Genomic DNA, 19,367 nt, shown 5'->3' with positions numbered 1-19,367 from the left:
TGACACTCCACCAAACAATCCCAGTGTGTCACAGAGAGAGAGAGAGAGAATAGGAGAAGAGGGAGTTATATAATGACCCTTGATGCAGGGTTCAGCTCATATGGGGGGAGGGAGGGACTGGAGTGGTGGTCACAGTGCATCCAGTTCGTGCTGTCAGATTGAATTTGTTGCAAGGCAGGGTCCACCACAACTCATACAATGCGGCACTGAGCACAATACTAGCACACATACACACCCACACAACCATTTTACTGATTAGTGTGAGAGCCGCAAGCACTGATTCATAGGCTAGTCCTGTCTGTCTCACTCACTCTAGCACATTTTTCTCCGTGAAGGCATCCCACTGCAAGCCAAGCCCACTGGCAAAAAAACTGCCTGCGTTTGAGGGAGAAAGCTGAGATTGACAGCCACACCAGAGGAAGTGTTCGGCTGTGGGAGGGGGGGCGACTTGATAGAGAAAAACTATGGATCTGCGACATACCCCAAAACTCATTTCTTCTCTTCCTCTGAGTGAGCGAGCACACAATCCTCCCATTGTTTAGGAAAAGCCCCTTTCTGTGCACTCAATTAGCGCCCCCTTCACCATACCAGCATACCATGAGCAGGAATACACACCCCATTTGTTCTCAGTCACTCCATCAGCAAGCTGCCATAGCAACCCTCACAGCGAGACTGGTCACATCAATGGGAAGCAAACCCTACAATCATCTAACAGCCTGTGTTTCTGATCATTCCCCCAGGCAGGAGTCCTGGTGGAGGTAAAACGCTTTAGACAGCGACACCTACAATACTGTACGCATGAGACACTCCAATCACCACAAGCAACTACTGATAATTAATATCTTTAATACTCAGCCTTTCGCACTATATGCAGCACTTGATATTATTATGCAATTTAGTAACAAAATGTATGATTACACAAGTGTATCAGTTATTTCCCAGCAGCTTGGGATGTCAACATTTGCCATTCAAGAACTGAATGAAGTATAAGTATTAGAAAATCTCACATTTAACGACTTGGAATATCATTGATGTCAGCATTATGCACAGTGTCACTTTGCATAACAAACCTTTGTCATATATAAAGAAAAATATTACAGTATTGAATAGGGCAAAAAAATTAACAATACTCAGCAAATAGATCAGGAATGAGATTCACAGGGATGGACAGGACTGACATGTTCCACATTTAAAGAAGAGGAAAACAGTTAAATATTAAAATCCAGTGGGAATCCCTTAATATGAACAAAACCTATACAATTAGATTTTGTTCCAGTCACAGTATTTAAACTATAACATCATCATCATCATCGTGTATCACAAGTGATGTATTTAGTTTAAGTGCAATGTAAGAAGTAGAGATGTGCCAGTAAACCTTTTTGTACTCTATACCTGGTGAAACACCATTTCCATTACAGGCATGACTGTGATTCTAACCGTTTTCAGTGGGTACCGTGAACACAACACAGCTGTCCTGTCTTTATTAGCACTTTCATTTTGATACACCACAAGAAAACACTTTTTTTTTAACCAGTCAAAGAGACAAAGCAGCAGTGGTGGAAGAAGTATTCAGATCCTATAAAAACTCCATTACAAGTAAAAGTCCTTCATAAATAATCCCACTTAATTAAAAGTACAGTATTAGCAGCTTGAAGTAGTTAAACTAATGCAGTAGTAGTTTGGTCCCTCTGACTGATATATTATTATATATGACATCATTAGATTATTAATACTGAAGCATCAGTGTTAGAGCAGCATGATACTGTTGTAGCTGCTGGAGGTGGAGCTAGTTTTAACTACTTTATGTACAGTTAGCTAGTTTAGCCCAGTCGGGCCCCTCTAAAGCGGATTAATGGGAGAGAAAATAAGAAAAAACAAATTTCTGACATACAAATCTGTTTTCAGTTTTTGAGTTTTTTCTCTAATCTTTGATTTTTGGTTAAATTTTGGAAGTTTAGAGGGAAAAAAAAGTTTTTTAAAAAACCTCTTTTTGAGATAGTTAGAGATGTTTTTGAATTTTCAGTGTTTCCACTCAGCTTTTTTATGTGCAAATTGAAAAGGCAAATAAAAACAGGTGGATGGAAACACACTTAATGACAAGTAGTCTGATAATAAACAAAAGTAAAATTCGAATTCCAAATTCATGAATCTTATCTGATGGAAGTCTGAGGAGCAATCATGTGCAGAACAATAACAACCAATACAAATCAGAACAATGTATTTAAAGCAGTTTCCAGTCAACTGCCTTAATATTAAACAACCATCCTGCTTTTGTTTGTGGTGTTTTTGATGTTTTTTGATGCAGCTTTATACAGTTCAGTTTGTTTGGTTTGATTAAATCCAAGGCAACCATGGTGTGAAGTAATTTTACTAGAGTATATTCTAGTTCTACAAGTTGTAATTTAGAAAATTTTGATGATTTTTGTGATAATACTATTTACCGTGATCATTTTGGCCACAATAATCATAGCAGGAAAATTTACTGGCACATCCCACTTAGAGTTCATGATTGGAAAAATGAAGCTGCTCCACATTTCCAACATGTATGACTTAGTTTAGAATGTTTTTGACATATTTAAAACACTATGTTAACTCAAGAAGATACAGGCACATAAAAAAGACATATTGGCAAGTAAAAAAATCTTGAAATTCTGTTTCCTATTTGTAGCCCGGAAAATCTTCAGGCATCGTAAAAAGAAGGGTCAAGTGTTATCTATTTTCCCCCCACAGAGGATCAATCTGGGATAACGATTTGAATCTGTGGCTCCTTATTAAAATATGATATGTGGTTGCTATGGCGAATTCATAAATGAAAGCTGTAAAGCCAGTCATTAGTGCCCCCATGTGGGAAAATGTACAAATCCTCCCTCTGGATAAAATACAGTAATATGAGGAGGCACCAATGACTTGAGGTATGTAAATAAATGAAAGACACTTCTGATCAGGCTGCTACACTGAGCAGAAATCAAGTAAAAGGTATAGTAACTATTTGTGTTCACCATGTCATGCCTCGTCAGGGCTGTGAATGTAGTGAAGGCAGCTGACGGCCCGGATCAGTCCTATGCTGGACCTTTCCCACAATCCAACTTTCAACCGTAGTTAACAGTGCAGTATCATAATGTCAGTGCGTTTGACCTTCAGCTGTATTTCATTAAACAGTAGGAACAAAATGGCTGTCACTTCCCCTTGAAAGACTTCAGTGGCTGCTGGTAAAGCTTACGCAGCAGACCAAGTTACCCTCACCAAAAGATTTACATCACGTTTTTTTAGCAACTGGACGAGGATTCATTTTGGATTCACAAAAAAATTAAACAATTCATTAAAAATTGATTCAGAAACACAACTGATGCTTGTTGTGTCTTTAAACCGTCATTGTGCTTGAAAAAGGACCATCTGCTTTCACATGTACTCAGAAGTCATGTCTTCATCCTCTGTCCAGTGTGCGTCCAGTGTTAAGGCTTATACCAATTCATGGATCGTCGGAGAGCTCTCTCCCAGCTCTGGAGGACGGCGGTGTACTCCCGTCTTGGGCTACCAGCATCTTCCTTGTGTACTTCACGGGGGGTGAACAACTCGTCGCTGCTCTGCAGTTTCTTCAACTCTTCCCGGGTTCTCCAGAAGCCTGCGGTGACAGCAGTAGTAAGAGAGAAGACTTTGGGAAACAATATTAACACAGTTACCTTAAAGCTATTTTTTAACATCCTGTGTATAATACAGGACGTCCTATAAATGCAGAATTTTGAGAAACTGATTATTTTGGGAAAGAAAAAAGAAAATATGCCAAGGAGCTAGGACACTGCTGCTTTTTTTTTTTTAAGTCAGCCATGTATAGAGGAGTCATTATTAGTGCATTGCCTCATACTGGACACATCCATTCATAGACGCTGTTGCAGACTGGACAGACTCTATTTCTGAGTCAGAGACCAACAATGAAAGTTGTGCAGCTGTCAGGGGTCATGTGCTCTAGTCTATTCTAGTCTTTTACTGCTGTAGTCTGACAAGCTGGATATTAAAAGGCCAATGATTTGAGGGAGGGCCCTCCACCCACACCCCCAAATACACTGCCAATCGATGGTTGAAAGGGTGACTAATCTCCAAACATTACAGGCTCCTGTTTCACTAAGAACTGATGCTTCTGAAACCAGTGATTCATATTATTATTCACTCATCAGCAACACCTGCTTTTGACTTGTTATAAAACAAACAAGCAAATCCATCTTCTGTGTTTGATCTGATTAAGGACTGACTAATGTATAACAATATAATTACATAATGTGAATAATGAAAAACAGTTTATATAACAAGCAGCAGCATTTCATTTAGCTTTTTCTGCCAGTGCAGGAATAAAAATAGGACTTTTCATCAGAACCTTTCAAATGAAGTTCATGAAGTTTGTGATGTAGCATGAAAAGTAAAAAGTCACATTGAAGCGTCTTTCTGACTGCTTGACAGATCATCGTCTCATCTCATCTGCACATTACAGAATTTGTAATGAACAGCTTCTCTAAGCTTTACCCAGCTGGCGGTTTGCTGCAGCAATCTCAAAGAACTGCTGCTCTGAAGACTATCCTTCCTGCCCAATTCATACGCTGTAAGTGTAGTCAGTATAAATTCATTTTCCATTACAACAACCAACATTGGGAAACTGTGCTATCAATGCTTCTCATATGTCAGACATGGATCAGAATCTCAAACGCATACACAGGAGCTCCCCCGTGGCTTAGAGGTTAAGACGATGACCATGCATCTGGCCAACGAATTTTGTTGCATTCCTTTTTCCCTTGATCCCTGGCTTTTATCCATTATCATGATCTAATAAAAAGGCATAAAATGCCCCCCAAAATAATATTAATTTTAAAAATGCATACAACGTACATCTTCTTCAGATAGACGTGTTTGTATGAGAGAGTGTGTGTGTGTCTGCGTACCCACTCCAAGTCCAGCAACAAAAGCAGCCCCCAGACACGACATTTCATTATGCTGTGGTCTGGCTACCTTTCTACCAAAAAGGTCTGCAGTGAGCTGCATGATGAAGTCATTTGAAGAAACCCCCCCATCCACCCTGAGAAAGAAAGAAAGAAAGAAAGAAAGAAAGAAAGAAAGAAAAGAAAGAAAGTAAGAAAGAACGAAGGAAGAAAGGAAAGAAAGAAGGATTACTCAATTACTTTACTGTAACAGTATTAGAGAAACATACACCTATAATGCATTGCCAATAAAAGCTGAACTGCATTAGTAGAGGCAGGGTGCACATGAGTTCATTCTGTTACACTCTGTTTGCTGGCTAGAAACCAAATCCTACATTTGGATATTGGCCTCTAAGCTGGAATATTAAAGAGAGGCCCCTCCTGGCCAGACGTGAGTTAAATGCCTACATTAAGTCTTTCTCATCTGCAGAACTTACAATACTATAATCAGGGATTGTTTGACTAGCACAGTGCATGAAACAAACTGTACCTGATCTTTGTGATAGGAATGTGAGTTTCTTTTAGCATCGTCTCATACAGCTGCATGTTTCTGTAAAGAATAAAGAGCAAGGAAAGAATGTCAGTCATCATGAACAAGGAAACATCTAATAAGTTAGATGGAAACTACAGTATCTTTTCAAAATGACTCACCTGAAGGCGACAGACTCCAGAATGGCACGGACCAGATGACATTTGGTGGTGGAGGGTTTGAGGCCCATGAGGGAAGCACAAGCTTTAGGGTCGTTTAGAGGAGCCTTTGGATGTATAGAGAATAACATGTCAACGGTCTGGAGGTGAAAAACTGAGCTGATTAAAAAAAATATATGAAATGGTCCTGATGTCTTATGCTAGAAGCGAAACTCAACAGCTATAAGCTATAAGAACAAAAAAAAGATTGAGAAATAATATCTTTGCATAAAAATATAAACATTCAAGACACACACTTACAAAGGCCAGTTCACAATGGGAGCAGAGAAAAATAAAGACCACATAACAATGTTACAGAGGGACAAAAACAGAAATAAATGGCTAAAGATCAATCTATACTATCAATCAATATCCACCTACATGTGCTAAAACACTAGATACACATATTGTTTTGCTTTGATATCATTGGTGATGACACATTGTGCCAAATGCAAACTGTATATTAAAAAAGAAACAGGTTTGTTTTGACATAGACACGCTCACATGCATTAAGTTCACTTCTACCTGCAGGCCACTGAATGAAGGGACAAAACACACTCCGTCTGAGTCACTGACACTGTAAGCCATAGCGCTGGTATCCCGGACATCAGAGAAGAGCTCTGCAAAAACACACACACATCATGTTTGAATCTGTCAGTCACTGACCATTCATATAACGAAGGTATTCACTGCATTCATTGGCCACTCAGGGGGGTAGCTGAGCAAGCAGAAAACACCAACACTGACGTATAGTCAACTTATAAAGTCGTTATGCCGAACATGTTAAAAAACAATTGCTTACTAACATTTCCAGCAGCTGCAAACACTGAGCAACATTAACATTCATTTGGAGGTGTTTTCCTGACACTTTGCCAACATTCACTCTCTTTCTAACTCTATTTTTATCTCCACCAACTTCCCAGAAAAATATCTGGCTGATAGATGTTCCACTATGTTCACCAGCTAGTCACTAACTATGTGTGATGTTTGGTCCACCTATGCAGGTAGCCTACTGTGAGCACCTCATCACTCACCCAGCTTCTCTGCCCATTTGATGGCAGTGCCAGTGTCTGCTGCGTTGCCCTCAGCCAGATACACCACCTCTGAGCCGATCTTCCACCCAACCACAGGATACAGACCTGCAGAGAGGAAACACAGTGTTGTAATGGGCCAATATGGACAAGTTTAGATATAATCATCTTAATGTGCATCTATTTTACTTTACCTGTTACAGACGTGTGCGGTTTGTTGCCGGTGTTGATGTTCATGAAGGTACCTGTTCCCATGGTGATCTTGACATCACCTACATCAAAGCAGCACTCTCCAAACATGGCTGCCTGCTGGTCCGCCATCTACAGCAGGAGGACAGAGGAAGTCATTCGTATGCTGTAAAAACATCAAATCCTGTCTCGTCTGTTTTAAACTTTTCCCACAAAGTAATGATTAGCATAATTTCATATGTGAGGATGAAGAGATGTATTCATTTTGTCATTTCCAGTTGAACTGAATCAGAAGCAGGAACCAGTTGTTTCCTGCGGCTGATTAACTAAACAACTCTAATAACTAACTTCCCTTGTTACAACATCATGGTTTTGACACACTGGCATGAACAGAGAGGGTTGAAATAAATGCTTCCAATCATAATCACACAGATACAGTAACAGAGATTGCAATGCCAAGACCTTGACAACTCACCACTGACATGATGGGAATGGATACTCCGAAGATAGACGGGTCTATGGAACCAAAGTGATGACTGGTGCATCATGAAGGAGAAACCAGAGATATCAGAAACAATGACAATCATCTCTCGCTCTTCATCAGTCCTCTACAGGCCAACTGCAGGCCAGGATTGTGTTTCACAACAACATTCATACTGAGGTGCAGTGATATTAAAGCAGTGTGGCGGTGTTGACATGATTTAAAGGTTTAAACAAAACCAACTGTAATAAATACAAGATGATTAATAATAGTCTTGAGTGGACCTCTGGCATTTGGGTAACAGTTAAATACTGAGAGAAATCCACTTATTGAGAACATGATTAACGCTTTTCTAATTAAAAGACTGTCACTGGCTTGGGCATGTTTAAAATGTAACTTGGAGTTTGAAGGAAATAGTTGACTCACCCTGTATTTTCTACTTTGGGGAAAATAGAGAGAGGCAGAGAAACAAGAGAGCAGAGGAAGCTACTCCAACACATCTGTGAACAGAGTAATAATACAGAGGTATGAAATGAAAAGCAGCCACGGAATAAGACTAACAAACACAGAACAAACATGACATAACAGACCTGGTAAGAGTCAAAGATCCCTGTTGCACTGGCATTAGAGTAGTCTGTAGCATGGACAAATCCTGAAACAGATTCGATTACAAACAGATGTTATCAAAATTTTCCTTTGCAGAGGGTTACAAAACTTGTTTGAGCTCCTGGTCATTTTTCAAATCCCCTCCCACAGGAGTTAGCTAATACATTTTGGAGGAATTTTAGTTGCATCTGTGGTGCAATAGGACTCAAGACACAGAGAACATTTTGTCTAACTCTTAAAATCCTGTTGTATGAAACAGAATCCACTGGACAAAATATACTTATTGCAGGACTATTTTCAAAAGAGGCTGTGCACATACTAGGGAGCTGCTATTTACATGAGCTTAACAAAATCCAAACACACCTTTTGTGAGTTTGAACAGGAGCCAGGTGTCCATTGTTCCAAAGCAGCAGTTGCCTTCAGCTACTGCTTGACGAACCTGAGAGAAGAAAGAAACATGATGAGGCTGAAAAGAGAAGTGATTGAGTGAAGGCTGTGTTGTTGTGTGGTAAATGATAACGCGGCCTCTCCCAGTTTGATGTCATTAAATGCTTTTATTATCCTCTTAAATGGTATTTAATGCATTAACACCCATGTCAGGACAATTGTTTTTGAGAATGACCACAATTACTGAAAATTCGAATCTATTGACAAGTGTGATTATGCTTTTCTCTGTTTCGTTTTAAAGACGTCACCTCGAGCTTTAGGAAATTGTGACGAACATTTATCACTATTTCCTGACACTTTATAGACCAGAGAAATTGATCGAGAATGAAATTAATTAGTCATGAGTTGCAGGCCTAGTAAAAGGTTAAATGTGAAGTCTTGAAATTAAACTGCACAACTTCTGCAATCAGATGAGACAACTTTACTTTGCTTTTCAGTGTTCACTATTTCCGTTTTCCTTTATTGTATTTCTTCACTGTAGAAATGCTGTTTTGACATCAAACAGTGGTTCGATAGCAGTGTGTTTACCGAGCAGGTCAAAGTGCATCACTGCTGTTTTAGGTCACTGGTTTAAAGGTAAAGCTTACACACACATGCAAAAAAACAAACACACCTGCTTGTAGTGTGTAAGGGCCCAAACGAGGCGGAAGGTGACATGTTGGGTGGTGAAGACAATAAGACTCGCTGCAAGGGACCGTTTCTGCCTGGTCAGGAAGTAAAGCACCTTCATCACGCCATGGATTGCCTAAGATTGTCGTAAAAACAAACAAACAAACATTTTCTGTATGAAGTGACATCTATTCAAGGCTGATTTAAAATAATATAGATTATTTAGTCCCTCTTCTCTGTAGTACATCATTTTTTCACTTAAGGAAATAGTGCATGGAAAGTAGATATGCTGGGCAGCAACAGACTCACTTTCATGGTGCATGATCTGTTCCAGGACTTCACCAGGTCTGCAGCTCTCTGGTCCTGCCAGCTGATGAAATTATGGAAAGGAACCCCAGTTCTCCTGTCAAAGGGAAAGAGATGAAGCTAAATGAACTGAGAATGGAACCAGACTGGGAGGAAAATAAAAGATAAAGTAGAGATAAAGAAAGGTAATCTGATTACCTATCCCATGTTGTGAAGGTGCTTCGTTGAGTAGAGATGCCAAGGGCCTCTATTTGATGCATGTGTACTCCTGTATCTATATCACAAGAACAGCAGCAAAAGCACACACACATTAAAATAGTGAGAAACTGAAACTGGGACTCACAAATGATTGTGTGCAGACAACTGTCTCATGTAAATTCACGACCTGTTCTGTGCTTCTAGTGGGGATATAATCACCAGTCCAGTCAACTGTTCAAATTTGCATGCAAAGAATAGTTTTTTTATGACAGGATTACACACAAAGTGTTTCTAGTGAGTTGAGGTCAAAACATTAGAACTGTTTACCTGTCAGTATATTCTAGCCCAAAAAAACAACTCAACATCCAGGCCCCAAAATGAGCATGGAGCTGAAGTCTGAGCATAAACTGAATATGCCATACTTATTTGAAAGGTGTCATTTATGGCAGGGCTGCTGGGCTATCATTGAATGTAAGAGTGTCAAAAAAACTGACATCTCAGTGCATGATAATCAGTCTTTAACTTCCTGAGTGAATTTGTTCTAACTGATAAAAGCAGCTTGAATTTGAAACTAGTATGGTTGTGGAAAGAGCTGCGAGAACAGATAGCTGGCGTGACTGTACCTTGAACAGCTCCCTTGACCACTGTAATAAACCCCTTCCATAGTGCATCTGGGTCCATCTCCACGTGTCCCACCTCTGGATACAGGGGAACTACCTAAATAACAGAAAAACAAACACATGCATGTAGACTATAGTTTTAACAAAACCAACTGTCTTAATTAAGAGATCATTAACAGTCATGAATGGAAATTTCCAGTAAATGTTGCTTTCCACATGTATGTTTTGTATGACATTAAATCTGACTTGTCCAATCAGACAGCAGTGGTTCCCTATCTTTTTTTTTTTGCTTGCGACCCCTTCATAAAAAAACAAAAAAAAACAAACCTATTTTCTTTGACACAGGGTGTATGCAGAGTTGTGAACAGTTTAATTGAAGAGTGATTTTTTCCTTCACAGAATAGTTTTAGAGGCCTGAAGAGTTAAAATTATGCAGCATTTCAAAGGAGACTGTTGTAAGTGGGCGTATGTGAGTAATATCAACCTGAAAGGGCAGAGAGAAGCAGATGAGTACCTTGGTGGTGCATGATCCTCGGATTTTTGCCTCCTTGTCATAGACGTGACACCTGATAGACGTTGTACCGACGTCCACCGACAAAATGAAGCTTTCCTTCTTGAAACCGTTCCTCTGACTCCCCATTGTGGTGTCAGACCAATATGAACTGACCTAGACCATGTAGGTCAGCTCATATTGGTCTTGTTGTGTAGCCTGAATGGTTGGTGTGATCCGATATTTCCTAATATGTGCACCGACTGAGGCTGTAACTCGACCTTCGTACCTTATTTTCTACGAAATCCAGATCCAATTCCAGTTCAACCTGTTTTGAGTCCATAACGATACTTACAATCAGTACACTTTAGTCCTCACGCCGAATAAAAAATACACACTGTGTGAAAAATGAAGTTCAGCTATTATTTGACTCAGAATTACAGATAAATATATCAAAATCAGTTTCTCTTCACTTGAGTCTTGGTGAATGAGGTAACGTAAAGTAAGAATTGACCAACTCAAGTGTTAAGCTAACTGCCTATTAGATTAGCTAACGTTAGTTGTCAGAAAATAACAGTTGAGCTTTGAAAAAAACAACATATACCTTTTAACTCTCTAAATATGTCAAACTAAAATCCAACATTTACCCAATATGTGCTCAAAGCAGTGAAGCGGACACAATAACGTGGGTGTTGAGGCGAGAGATTCCGAAACTAGTTTATATAGAATCGCGTTAACGTAACATTTCCTTCTCTGTGGGCACCCGTAGTGAAGCGTACACATGCGCAGTGCGTCGCTTCAAAAATGTGTCGCATGTGGATGTTTTTAGCTCAACACACGTGTGCTACCGGCTGCAACTAGACACCCCATCTTGTGGTTTTGTGCCGCTGTAATACCAAATATGTCAAAGACAGAAGTAAGAGTTGCGTTACATTACATTAACATTGGTCAGGCTTCAATGTGCACCAATTAGATTGTTTTAAACTATTGTTGTGTTGCTCTTGTTAGCTTCAGAAACTAGCTAACAGTTGGTTACCTCTAATACCTGCAAACACTATTTTAAGTGGTTAATTCATAGTATTGAATCTAACTCAAGCAGGACAGATTTGCAGCAGTTTTGATAATTGATAGTAATAGTTGAAGTCATTTATCACTAACAAATTCCAAACTTTACCTTGTTCAAGCCTCTTAATGCTTAATTTTTCTGTTTTGTTTTGTTGTAAATGGGGTATTTGTAGTTTTCAATTTTTACTATATGATTGATAGTTTAAATTAAACTAAATAAGTGATAGTTACCACTCTGTTCTTAATAACATGCTGTAGCACAGTGTCATTTATGATGTTTTGAATGTGTGTTTCTTTCAGGCTACAAGACGTAGAAAAAGACAAAGCAAAGTTGTCATCAGTGAGGCTGCAGAAGAAGAGGACAACACCACCACTAGTAAGTCATTACTCTTTAAACACCTGGAAATGTACAATTAACACGACAGTTCAGGCTGAATATGACAGTAACTTTAAATCTCACAATTACTGTCTCTCCAGCCAAAGAAATAGTTGGAACAGAGGAGAGTAAAGATGTGGAGATGAATCAGGCGATGGAGGAAGTAGGAGATAACAATGGTACAATACTGCAAATACATCACATATTATGACTGACTGAAAGTCTGAACTGTGTCAGTAATGAAGCTGCCTCCTCAGATTCTCAAATGGACACGATCGAAATAAAAGGAAGCACGACCACGGTAACTGTGTCATGGGAGAAGAAGAATGAGGAACAAGAGAGTGAAGATGCTGAAAAGAGAACAAATACAAGTGATCAGATGACTCACAAAGAAATGGCTGATGGTAAGTATCTGAACAATTTATTATTGCATTACTTTTTATTTTTAGGACAGGAGGGTTTTTCCTCCACTGAACTGTGTTTATCACTTAAAGTCTTCTCATATGAAACCAAAAAATGTGACTCAGTTTTGAAAAAAATACAAGACATAATCATAAGATCTGGAAGACTTATTGCTAAGACCATATCTCTCATACAAGTGAGATATGGTCTATGAGTTTTAAACATTGCAAACAAAATAACGCTGAAGTTGGCTTCCAATTCGCAGTTTCTGATTCGGAGGTTGACGAGGAGAGTTAAAGGATAGGAGGACAGGTTCACAATTTTTAAAGTCTGTCCTAAAACAACAGTCAGGAGCCCAAATGAACATTGAAACATGTTTTTCTTGCTGTAATCATTCCTCCTGTTCATACAAACCATTAGAAGATCCCTTCATGATGCACTCACAATGTAAGTGATGGGGGACAAAATCCACAGTTCTCCATCTGTGCAAAAATGTTTTTTAAAAGTTTATCTGAAGCTAATATGAAGCTTCAGCATCCAAATGAGTCCGATCAAGTAGATATCTTTCAATGTTAAAGTCTTTTTAGTGCCAAAGTCCCTCTTTTTGTTACTATACTTCCACCACAGCTCAACAGGGAAACACAAAGAGGGAATTTGATGCTAAAAAGACTGTAAATGTGGCAGATATCCACTTGATATGACTAACTCAGACTGCTGAAGTCTCATATAAGCTTCAGATCAACTTTTAAATGCATCACTAACGCTGAAAGCACATTTGAAGAGGATCTTTAACAGCCAGTATGAACAGGAGGAATGATTACAGTTTTAAGACAGACTTGAAAAATTGTGAACCTGTCCTTTTTAAGTGAAACATAAATGATGAGATTTAGCAGCTGAGGGTGTGACGTTGTTATTTTATGACACTCTGCAAAACAAAATTATTATGACGTGTCATAGTTCTCTAACAGTCTCTGTTCGAAATATTACACTGCTACAATTTGAAGTGCGAAAAACACCACTTTTATTGAGTGGAGGTTCTATTTGTCTAGGTAAATAACCAAGGTACCTACCAAGGTTATATATGCAAAAATATTATGTTAAAATTAGATTGCAAAATGATATTTACATTTAGCCTACATAGCAGACTGTAAACAAAGCCACTCAATGGCTAAAAAAAAAAATAGCCTATATAGAAGGTAATTTGACTCATTTGCCTCATCCAGCATCCATACAACCTTTGTTAACTTATGTTCCCTACATGAAGGGGAAACAGTTGTTTCTGTCAAACACGTCTTGGGAAATGCACCATAACAATATTAACATCGCTCTAAAATATTACAGCCTACACTACTATAAAAAAACGATAAAGACATAAAAGACCATATAAAAATATTTTACCTGTTGTAATGAAGTTGAGATATTCCTCATTATGCAGCTGACATCCAGCCAGGAGGACAAGATTGTGTCCATAAATTTCAGTCTGCTTTCACTGAGGAACTTCGGCATGCACATTATCTTTACGACGACCATAAGCACGATCAAAGTTTGATTTATGTCTGCAGAAATTGTCGGTTCTGACAGAATCATCACTGTTGCAAACCTGCATGTCCCCTGTTATAATAAAATGTAGCGTGAGCACTTTTTTTTTTCTGCCAGAACGATCTTTCAATAAGCTTATTGCCATGAAGTGTTGTCAAAACATCTCTCCTCTCATGGAATATTTCTGCCTGAATGCCATCTCCTGGTGACTCCTAACAGGTTCAGACTCCTCTGGTGCTCTCCAAAATATTGGCAGAGAAAGGAGTTATTTCCTAAGTTAAGAAAGTTCATAAGATGCTTTCATTCATTGTCCTAAAAATCCGACTGAAATGCATCACTGAGGATTTTTGGCCAGTTAGGAGTGATAAATATAGCCTCAGGTCTTATGTTGTCTGAATGGAGGAATATCAGTAAAATCGCCCTGAGGCCCTGAAATGAGGCTTTCCTGGTAAAATAAAAAAAAAACTATGATGTGTAATTCTGTTTCATAACTAAAAGTAGTATAAAAAAGATAATCTGCTGCTAAACCTCATTTATATTTCTCTCAACTTTAGCCTTTGAATCTGAAGACTTCATGACTTCAGCGTCGCACAAAAATAACTGTTTAGGCAGAATGACAGCACTGTCTTTAAATCCCAACTCTTCATATTTATGAATGAAATGTTGTGTTCTTTGTCATTCAAGTTGCAGATGTAATGTTAGTGTTTATTTATATTTGGGTTCAGGTTAAGGAACCAAAAGGAGCCACTCATTGTTCAGGTTTAAAGTGATAATCCACTCAATAATCTCTTTTCAACATGAAACAGTTTTTATAGACTTAAACAGAGGCCACAAAAAGCTGCATTCACAAGGGTTACAATTGTTTCTAACAGTTACATATTTTCTCTGCTTTTAAATCATATATTATTTTAACTGTTTTTTTTTTTTCAGGAGAACCGGCTCAGACCGTCTCTGTAAGTGATGCAGTGCGTTCCACAGAGGACGCTCCCAGCCAGAGTACTGAGACAAAGATGGAGGATGTGGAAGATAAACAAGGTACTGAAAAAACAACATAACAAGATTTATCTGAGTGAAATACTGAGCTGTGCCAGTAATGAAGCTTTGTCTCCAGAATCTCAGATGAACACTGTCACTGAAGAAAACGAAAGTACGGCTACAGTAACTGTAACCTGGGAGAAGAAGATTGAGGAAGGAAAGTGCAGCAATATTAAAGAGGAAAGCGAACAGATGATTGACAAAGAGAAGGCAGGTGAGGACGTGTCTGAAAGTAATTTGTTCTTTTTTTACTAGTATTTTTTCTTTCTTTCTTTTGTTCTTTCTTTCTAAAGTTGCTTTCTCATGAATATAAACTGCTGAATCATCACAGACTGACATAACGTATAGTAAACCCAAAATGTGTTTGATTCTCCTGATTGTGGCACTTTAACAACACACCAGAAACTCAAAACTTTCTAAATGTATTAAATTCACTCTTATGCACACTGCAACCTTTGGAAACTATTAAGTCCATCACTCTGATTTGATCAAGAATTGTAAAACTAATAAAAGCCTTTATCTCTCCTTAAGCCCTTTAAACTTTATTCCTCATATCTAAGGCAGTATTTATATAATCTTTGTGAAATTAACTTCACAAAGAAAATCAAATTAACATGCAGACGACTTAAGTATAAGTGGTATTGGATGACTTGTGATAGAGAGAGAGAGAGAAATCCTTCATATTGTCAGTCACTATAGTTATGCTGCTGTCATTGTGCATCTGTTGCAGTAAAAGGGAAACGGAAAGCAGAATCCACTGCTGAGACGTCCCCTTCCAAGAAAACTAAACTCATCAACGATGGTACGAACTCAAAATAAGACTGAATTCTTTTCTCTGTCAAAGTATCTGATCTTTTGGCTCCTGGAAAGGTGTCCTCACATGTTTGTTTTATTTTGTTTTAGGTTTTTGTCTTTTTGTCGGCAATCTGAATAACTCCAAAAAATCTGAAGATGTCAAAAATTCATTAGCAAATTACTTCAACATACAAAGTCTCCTGGTTCAAGACATCAGACTAGACCGGTCCAGGTAAGTCTGTGGGTTTTTTTAAACTTAACTTTTATTTTCAGTTTTTTGGGGGGCCGGCAGGAACCTGTAGCGGATGGTGGATTTGACATTGATTGTCTAATCCACTTAAAATGAAAACTGCTGCTACTAAAAATACTAAATCAAAGTTTTTCTGTTGTAGAAAACATGCGTTTGTGGATTTGGCCTCAGAGATGGACTTGACTAAAGCCTTGACATTAAATGGAGAGATGATCCTTGATAAGCCAATGAGGATCGCCAAAGCAAAGGTCAAAAGTGAGGAAAAGGTGAAAGCTACACCGGAGGACAAAAAAGGTAAAAAGTTGGTATAAAGTCTGTGTTTCCTGCCATTTTAGATACAGGTGCGGTGTTTCTGTCTTCAAACCACAAGAGGGCATCCATCATTGAGTTTTAAAAACAAATATGCCTTTGCTTTAATAATGGATTTATGATGTGATGATCTGGGAAGTCCAGAAGAGATGTGTGAAGACATTTTCGTCTGATTTGAGGACTGTCTTGTTTTCAGCGGCCAGAGATGCTAAATGTTTGTTTCTGAAGAACGTCCCGTACGATGCAACAGAGACAGACATTCTGAAAGTTTTCCCGAAGGCGATCGCTGTCAGGTTTCCTGGTGGAGCTGAGAGCCCAGACAAAGGGTGAGAGTTTTAAAAATCTGCATTAAGACTCACTGTCTTTGTTGTCATATATAGAGGAAATGCATTATTGGTTATATTTAGTGATGTGATGGTTGTATGAAAATAAATGAATAAAATCTGCTTATTCTTTGACAGTATTGCCTTTTTGGAGTTTAAAAGTGAAGCCATTGCTAATAAAGTAAGGCAGCACAAACAAGGCGCCAAGATCCAAGACCGGGTTTTGATTGTGGACCATGTAGGAGAAACTCACATGTCTAAAGTCAGCAAAGCTAATGACAACAACAACAAAACAAAAGGTAAAACACTGGACATTTAGGAATATAATCAAAAGTGGCCTTTGTTTACTGTCTGTAGCTGCAGAGCTTAAGTTCCTTTTTCTCTGATGCAAAATCAACCAATCAACCCGTTAAATTCACCTAAATTGAATCTAAACTTGGAAGTTGAACATTTGAAAGATTTTTTTGTTGTTTCTAACAGCTGCAGCTCCTCCAAACAACATGTTGTTTGTGAGCAACCTGTCCTCCAACGTGAAAGAAAAAAACCTCAGGAAAGTCTTTCAGAGCGCTGTCACTATCAATATACCTCAAAACAAAGGCAAATCAAGAGGGTATGTACATGTACGCCGGCCTACTCTGTTTTCGAAGAAAGTATTTAAATATTTTCAAGAAACATCTGATGTTTTAATTCCCTGCAGATTTGCGTTCGTCGAGTTCTCAACCGTGGCAGACGCTGAAAAAGCCCTGCAGTCATCGCAAAACATTCAGATCTGCAAAAGAGAGGTCAGAGTACAATTCCGTGAAGGGAGAGAAAAGCTGGAGAAGGGAAAAGGTACGTGAGATTGTGTGTGTCAAATTATTCACAAAGGTGTCACCTGTTGTCTTGCAGGCAGCTTGATTAGGCCAAATTGTTTATTGATAGCAAATCATCAATGTGAAGTGTTTCTGAAGTCTGTTTGAGTGATGATGAACGATGAAAACAGGGATAATACTTTTGTGTTTTTTTTTCCTCCTCAGTCCTATTAAAAACCCTGATTGTGATGGGCCTCGCTAAGAAGACGACTGCTGAGACTCTTAAAAGTGTCTTTGAGGAGGCTCTCAGTGCAAGAGTCACTGTAGATAAAGAGACAGGAGTTTCTAAAGGGTGCATTAAGTTTTCTTTTTTATGGCATAATTATTTCTAAAAATGTTAAATATCGTTTTTCACTTATTCTAAAAGTCTGATTTTTCTCAGGTTTGGTTTTGTGGACTTTGAGAGCGAAGAAAGCTGTAAAGCCGCCAAAGAAGCCATGGAGGACTGTGAGATAGATGGCAGCAAAGTAACCGTGGCTTATGCCAAACAAAAGGGTGAACGAGGCCGTCCGGTTGCTAGAGGAGGCTCGGCGGGGCGTCCTGGTGGAAAGCCTGCAGGGCGGGGGGTCGGTGGAGGCGGGCGTGGAAAAGCCAACAGAGGAGGTAACGGACTGTTGATGCTGGTCTATTAAAGGCTCATTGTAGTTCTTTTCTTCATGACAAGATGACAAAGATTATGATTTGATTTCAGAGTAAATTTAAAGCAGCACTGATAAATGTATTTATATTAAAGAAATATTGCTCTATCTGCCGAAAGTGGAACGTTTCTCTGAGCTCACTGAAAATCAGAGTTTAAGATGTGAACCTACGAGCAGGATTTGTGACATCACAACTAGTTTAGAGCCAATCCAGTAGACAACTTACACAAGTGTGACGTGGAAACTTGAAGCCTCCAGCACACAAACACAGAGAATGAACTTTACAGTGAAGTAGCAAACATCTTGTGTCCAGCAGTTGAACTTCTGAAATGAAATATATTTACATATTTATAGACTCTGGAATTATGTACAAGGGAGAAGGAGGAGATGTAATTTTAAGGACTTCAACATGGTAATTTGAACTTTTTTTGTGGAAAAACCATATCAGACACACATTATTGTTCCAAGCAAAATACTTTTACACGTCTGAAGGGGACCTTTAACTTCTATTTTCAAATGACGTTGCTTATAGCCTTTAACTCAGAGCTTTGTGGGGTAAAGTCTTAATTATTGTCATTAGAGGGCTGCTTCAATGCGGGTATCCTTTTCATTTCCTTTTCATTCCTTCTCATTGCTTTTGACTGCTTTTGTTTGAAGTCGATAATTTTTGAGTAAAAAAATAAAACTTTGTTTTTTTTTCTTTCAGGAAGAGGACGTGGAGCTGGCAAGTCGAAGGATGGTGTTAAAAAAGTGAAAAAATAAACACTTGCTTGTCTCTCACTTGAAGAGCTATCATATATATATATATATATAGAGAGAGAGAGAGAGAGAGAGAGAGATTTTTTTTTAATCCTGAAAGCTTGTATGAGCTCTTGAGACTTTTTACAATCTGGTTGAATGTACAGGTTGTGAAAATGTGTTCATTATTCCTAATTAATGGTTCATGTGACTTCTTGTCATTTTAGTTGTCATGTTTTGTACTTTGACCTGTTAATTTCATAACTATATGAAAATAATTACAAGAAACCCTGGTTTGTTTTCACATTATGCATTATTGTTATGTGAAAGATTAAATCAGACAATATAACTTTGTAATGTGAAGATAAATTTTATTTAAAAACCAAACCGGATGTCTTTTTATTGTTTTATTATAAGT

General features: G+C 38.4%; 2 protein-coding genes across 3 annotated transcripts; one reads left to right on the top strand and one right to left on the bottom strand.

Annotated features, from left to right (window-relative positions):
* Positions 1-3,295: 3,295 nt before the first annotated feature.
* gk5 (glycerol kinase 5) lies at positions 3,296-11,377 on the bottom strand. 2 transcript variants are annotated; one of them, XM_042429326.1, is made up of 17 exons: positions 11,276-11,377; positions 10,653-10,956; positions 10,142-10,235; positions 9,519-9,594; positions 9,324-9,417; positions 9,019-9,150; positions 8,322-8,397; positions 7,943-8,004; positions 7,779-7,852; positions 7,347-7,407; positions 6,877-7,003; positions 6,686-6,790; positions 6,177-6,271; positions 5,616-5,719; positions 5,455-5,514; positions 4,929-5,062; positions 3,296-3,622 (listed from the first exon to the last, which is right to left on the bottom strand). In XM_042429326.1, the coding sequence occupies exons 2-17, from the start codon at positions 10,776-10,778 to the stop codon at positions 3,453-3,455; spliced, it is 1,590 nt and encodes a 529-aa protein (XP_042285260.1). In that variant the 5' UTR covers positions 10,779-10,956; positions 11,276-11,377; the 3' UTR covers positions 3,296-3,452. The 2 variants fall into 2 exon arrangements, with proteins under 2 accessions (XP_042285260.1, XP_042285261.1); XM_042429327.1 differs by lacking the exons at positions 10,142-10,235; positions 10,653-10,956; positions 11,276-11,377 and having other exon boundaries at positions 9,324-9,440; positions 9,519-9,582.
* A 658-nt stretch (positions 11,378-12,035) lies between these two features.
* LOC121908985 (nucleolin-like) lies at positions 12,036-19,336 on the top strand. Its single transcript, XM_042429325.1, has 15 exons — positions 12,036-12,069; positions 12,171-12,248; positions 12,327-12,473; positions 14,941-15,045; positions 15,122-15,259; positions 15,776-15,847; positions 15,949-16,072; positions 16,233-16,384; positions 16,596-16,725; positions 16,861-17,021; positions 17,203-17,332; positions 17,420-17,553; positions 17,739-17,865; positions 17,956-18,176; positions 18,918-19,336. Exons 2-15 carry the CDS (start codon positions 12,212-12,214, stop codon positions 18,971-18,973), a joined length of 1,734 nt encoding a protein of 577 aa, XP_042285259.1. The 5' UTR covers positions 12,036-12,069; positions 12,171-12,211; the 3' UTR covers positions 18,974-19,336.
* The last annotated feature ends 31 nt before the right edge of the window (positions 19,337-19,367 follow it).

The sequence above is a fragment of the Thunnus maccoyii genome, chromosome 12 (assembly GCF_910596095.1).
Source record: "Thunnus maccoyii chromosome 12, fThuMac1.1, whole genome shotgun sequence".
Taxonomy (NCBI): domain Eukaryota; kingdom Metazoa; phylum Chordata; class Actinopteri; order Scombriformes; family Scombridae; genus Thunnus; species Thunnus maccoyii.
This window is presented reverse-complemented; position numbering and strand designations above follow the sequence as displayed.

What these genes read in the sequence shown, in the direction of transcription:
- gk5 (XM_042429326.1), bottom strand. Translation starts at nt 10,778, where the DNA reads ATGGGGAGTCAGAGGAACGGTTTCAAGAAGGAAAGCTTCATTTTGTCG. An exon ending in CCCTTACACACTACAAGCAG is followed by an intron (nt 8,398 to 9,018) that starts GTGTGTTTGTTT and finishes TTCTTCTCTCAG; the next exon opens with GTTCGTCAAGCAGTAGCTGA. An exon ending in CTGGAGTCTGTCGCCTTCAG is followed by an intron (nt 5,515 to 5,615) that starts GTGAGTCATTTT and finishes TATTCTTTACAG; the next exon opens with AAACATGCAGCTGTATGAGA.
- LOC121908985 (XM_042429325.1), top strand. Translation starts at nt 12,212, where the DNA reads ATGAATCAGGCGATGGAGGAAGTAGGAGATAACAATG. An exon ending in GATTGACAAAGAGAAGGCAG is followed by an intron (nt 15,260 to 15,775) that starts GTGAGGACGTGT and finishes CATCTGTTGCAG; the next exon opens with TAAAAGGGAAACGGAAAGCA. An exon ending in GCTGAGAGCCCAGACAAAGG is followed by an intron (nt 16,726 to 16,860) that starts GTGAGAGTTTTA and finishes ATTCTTTGACAG; the next exon opens with TATTGCCTTTTTGGAGTTTA.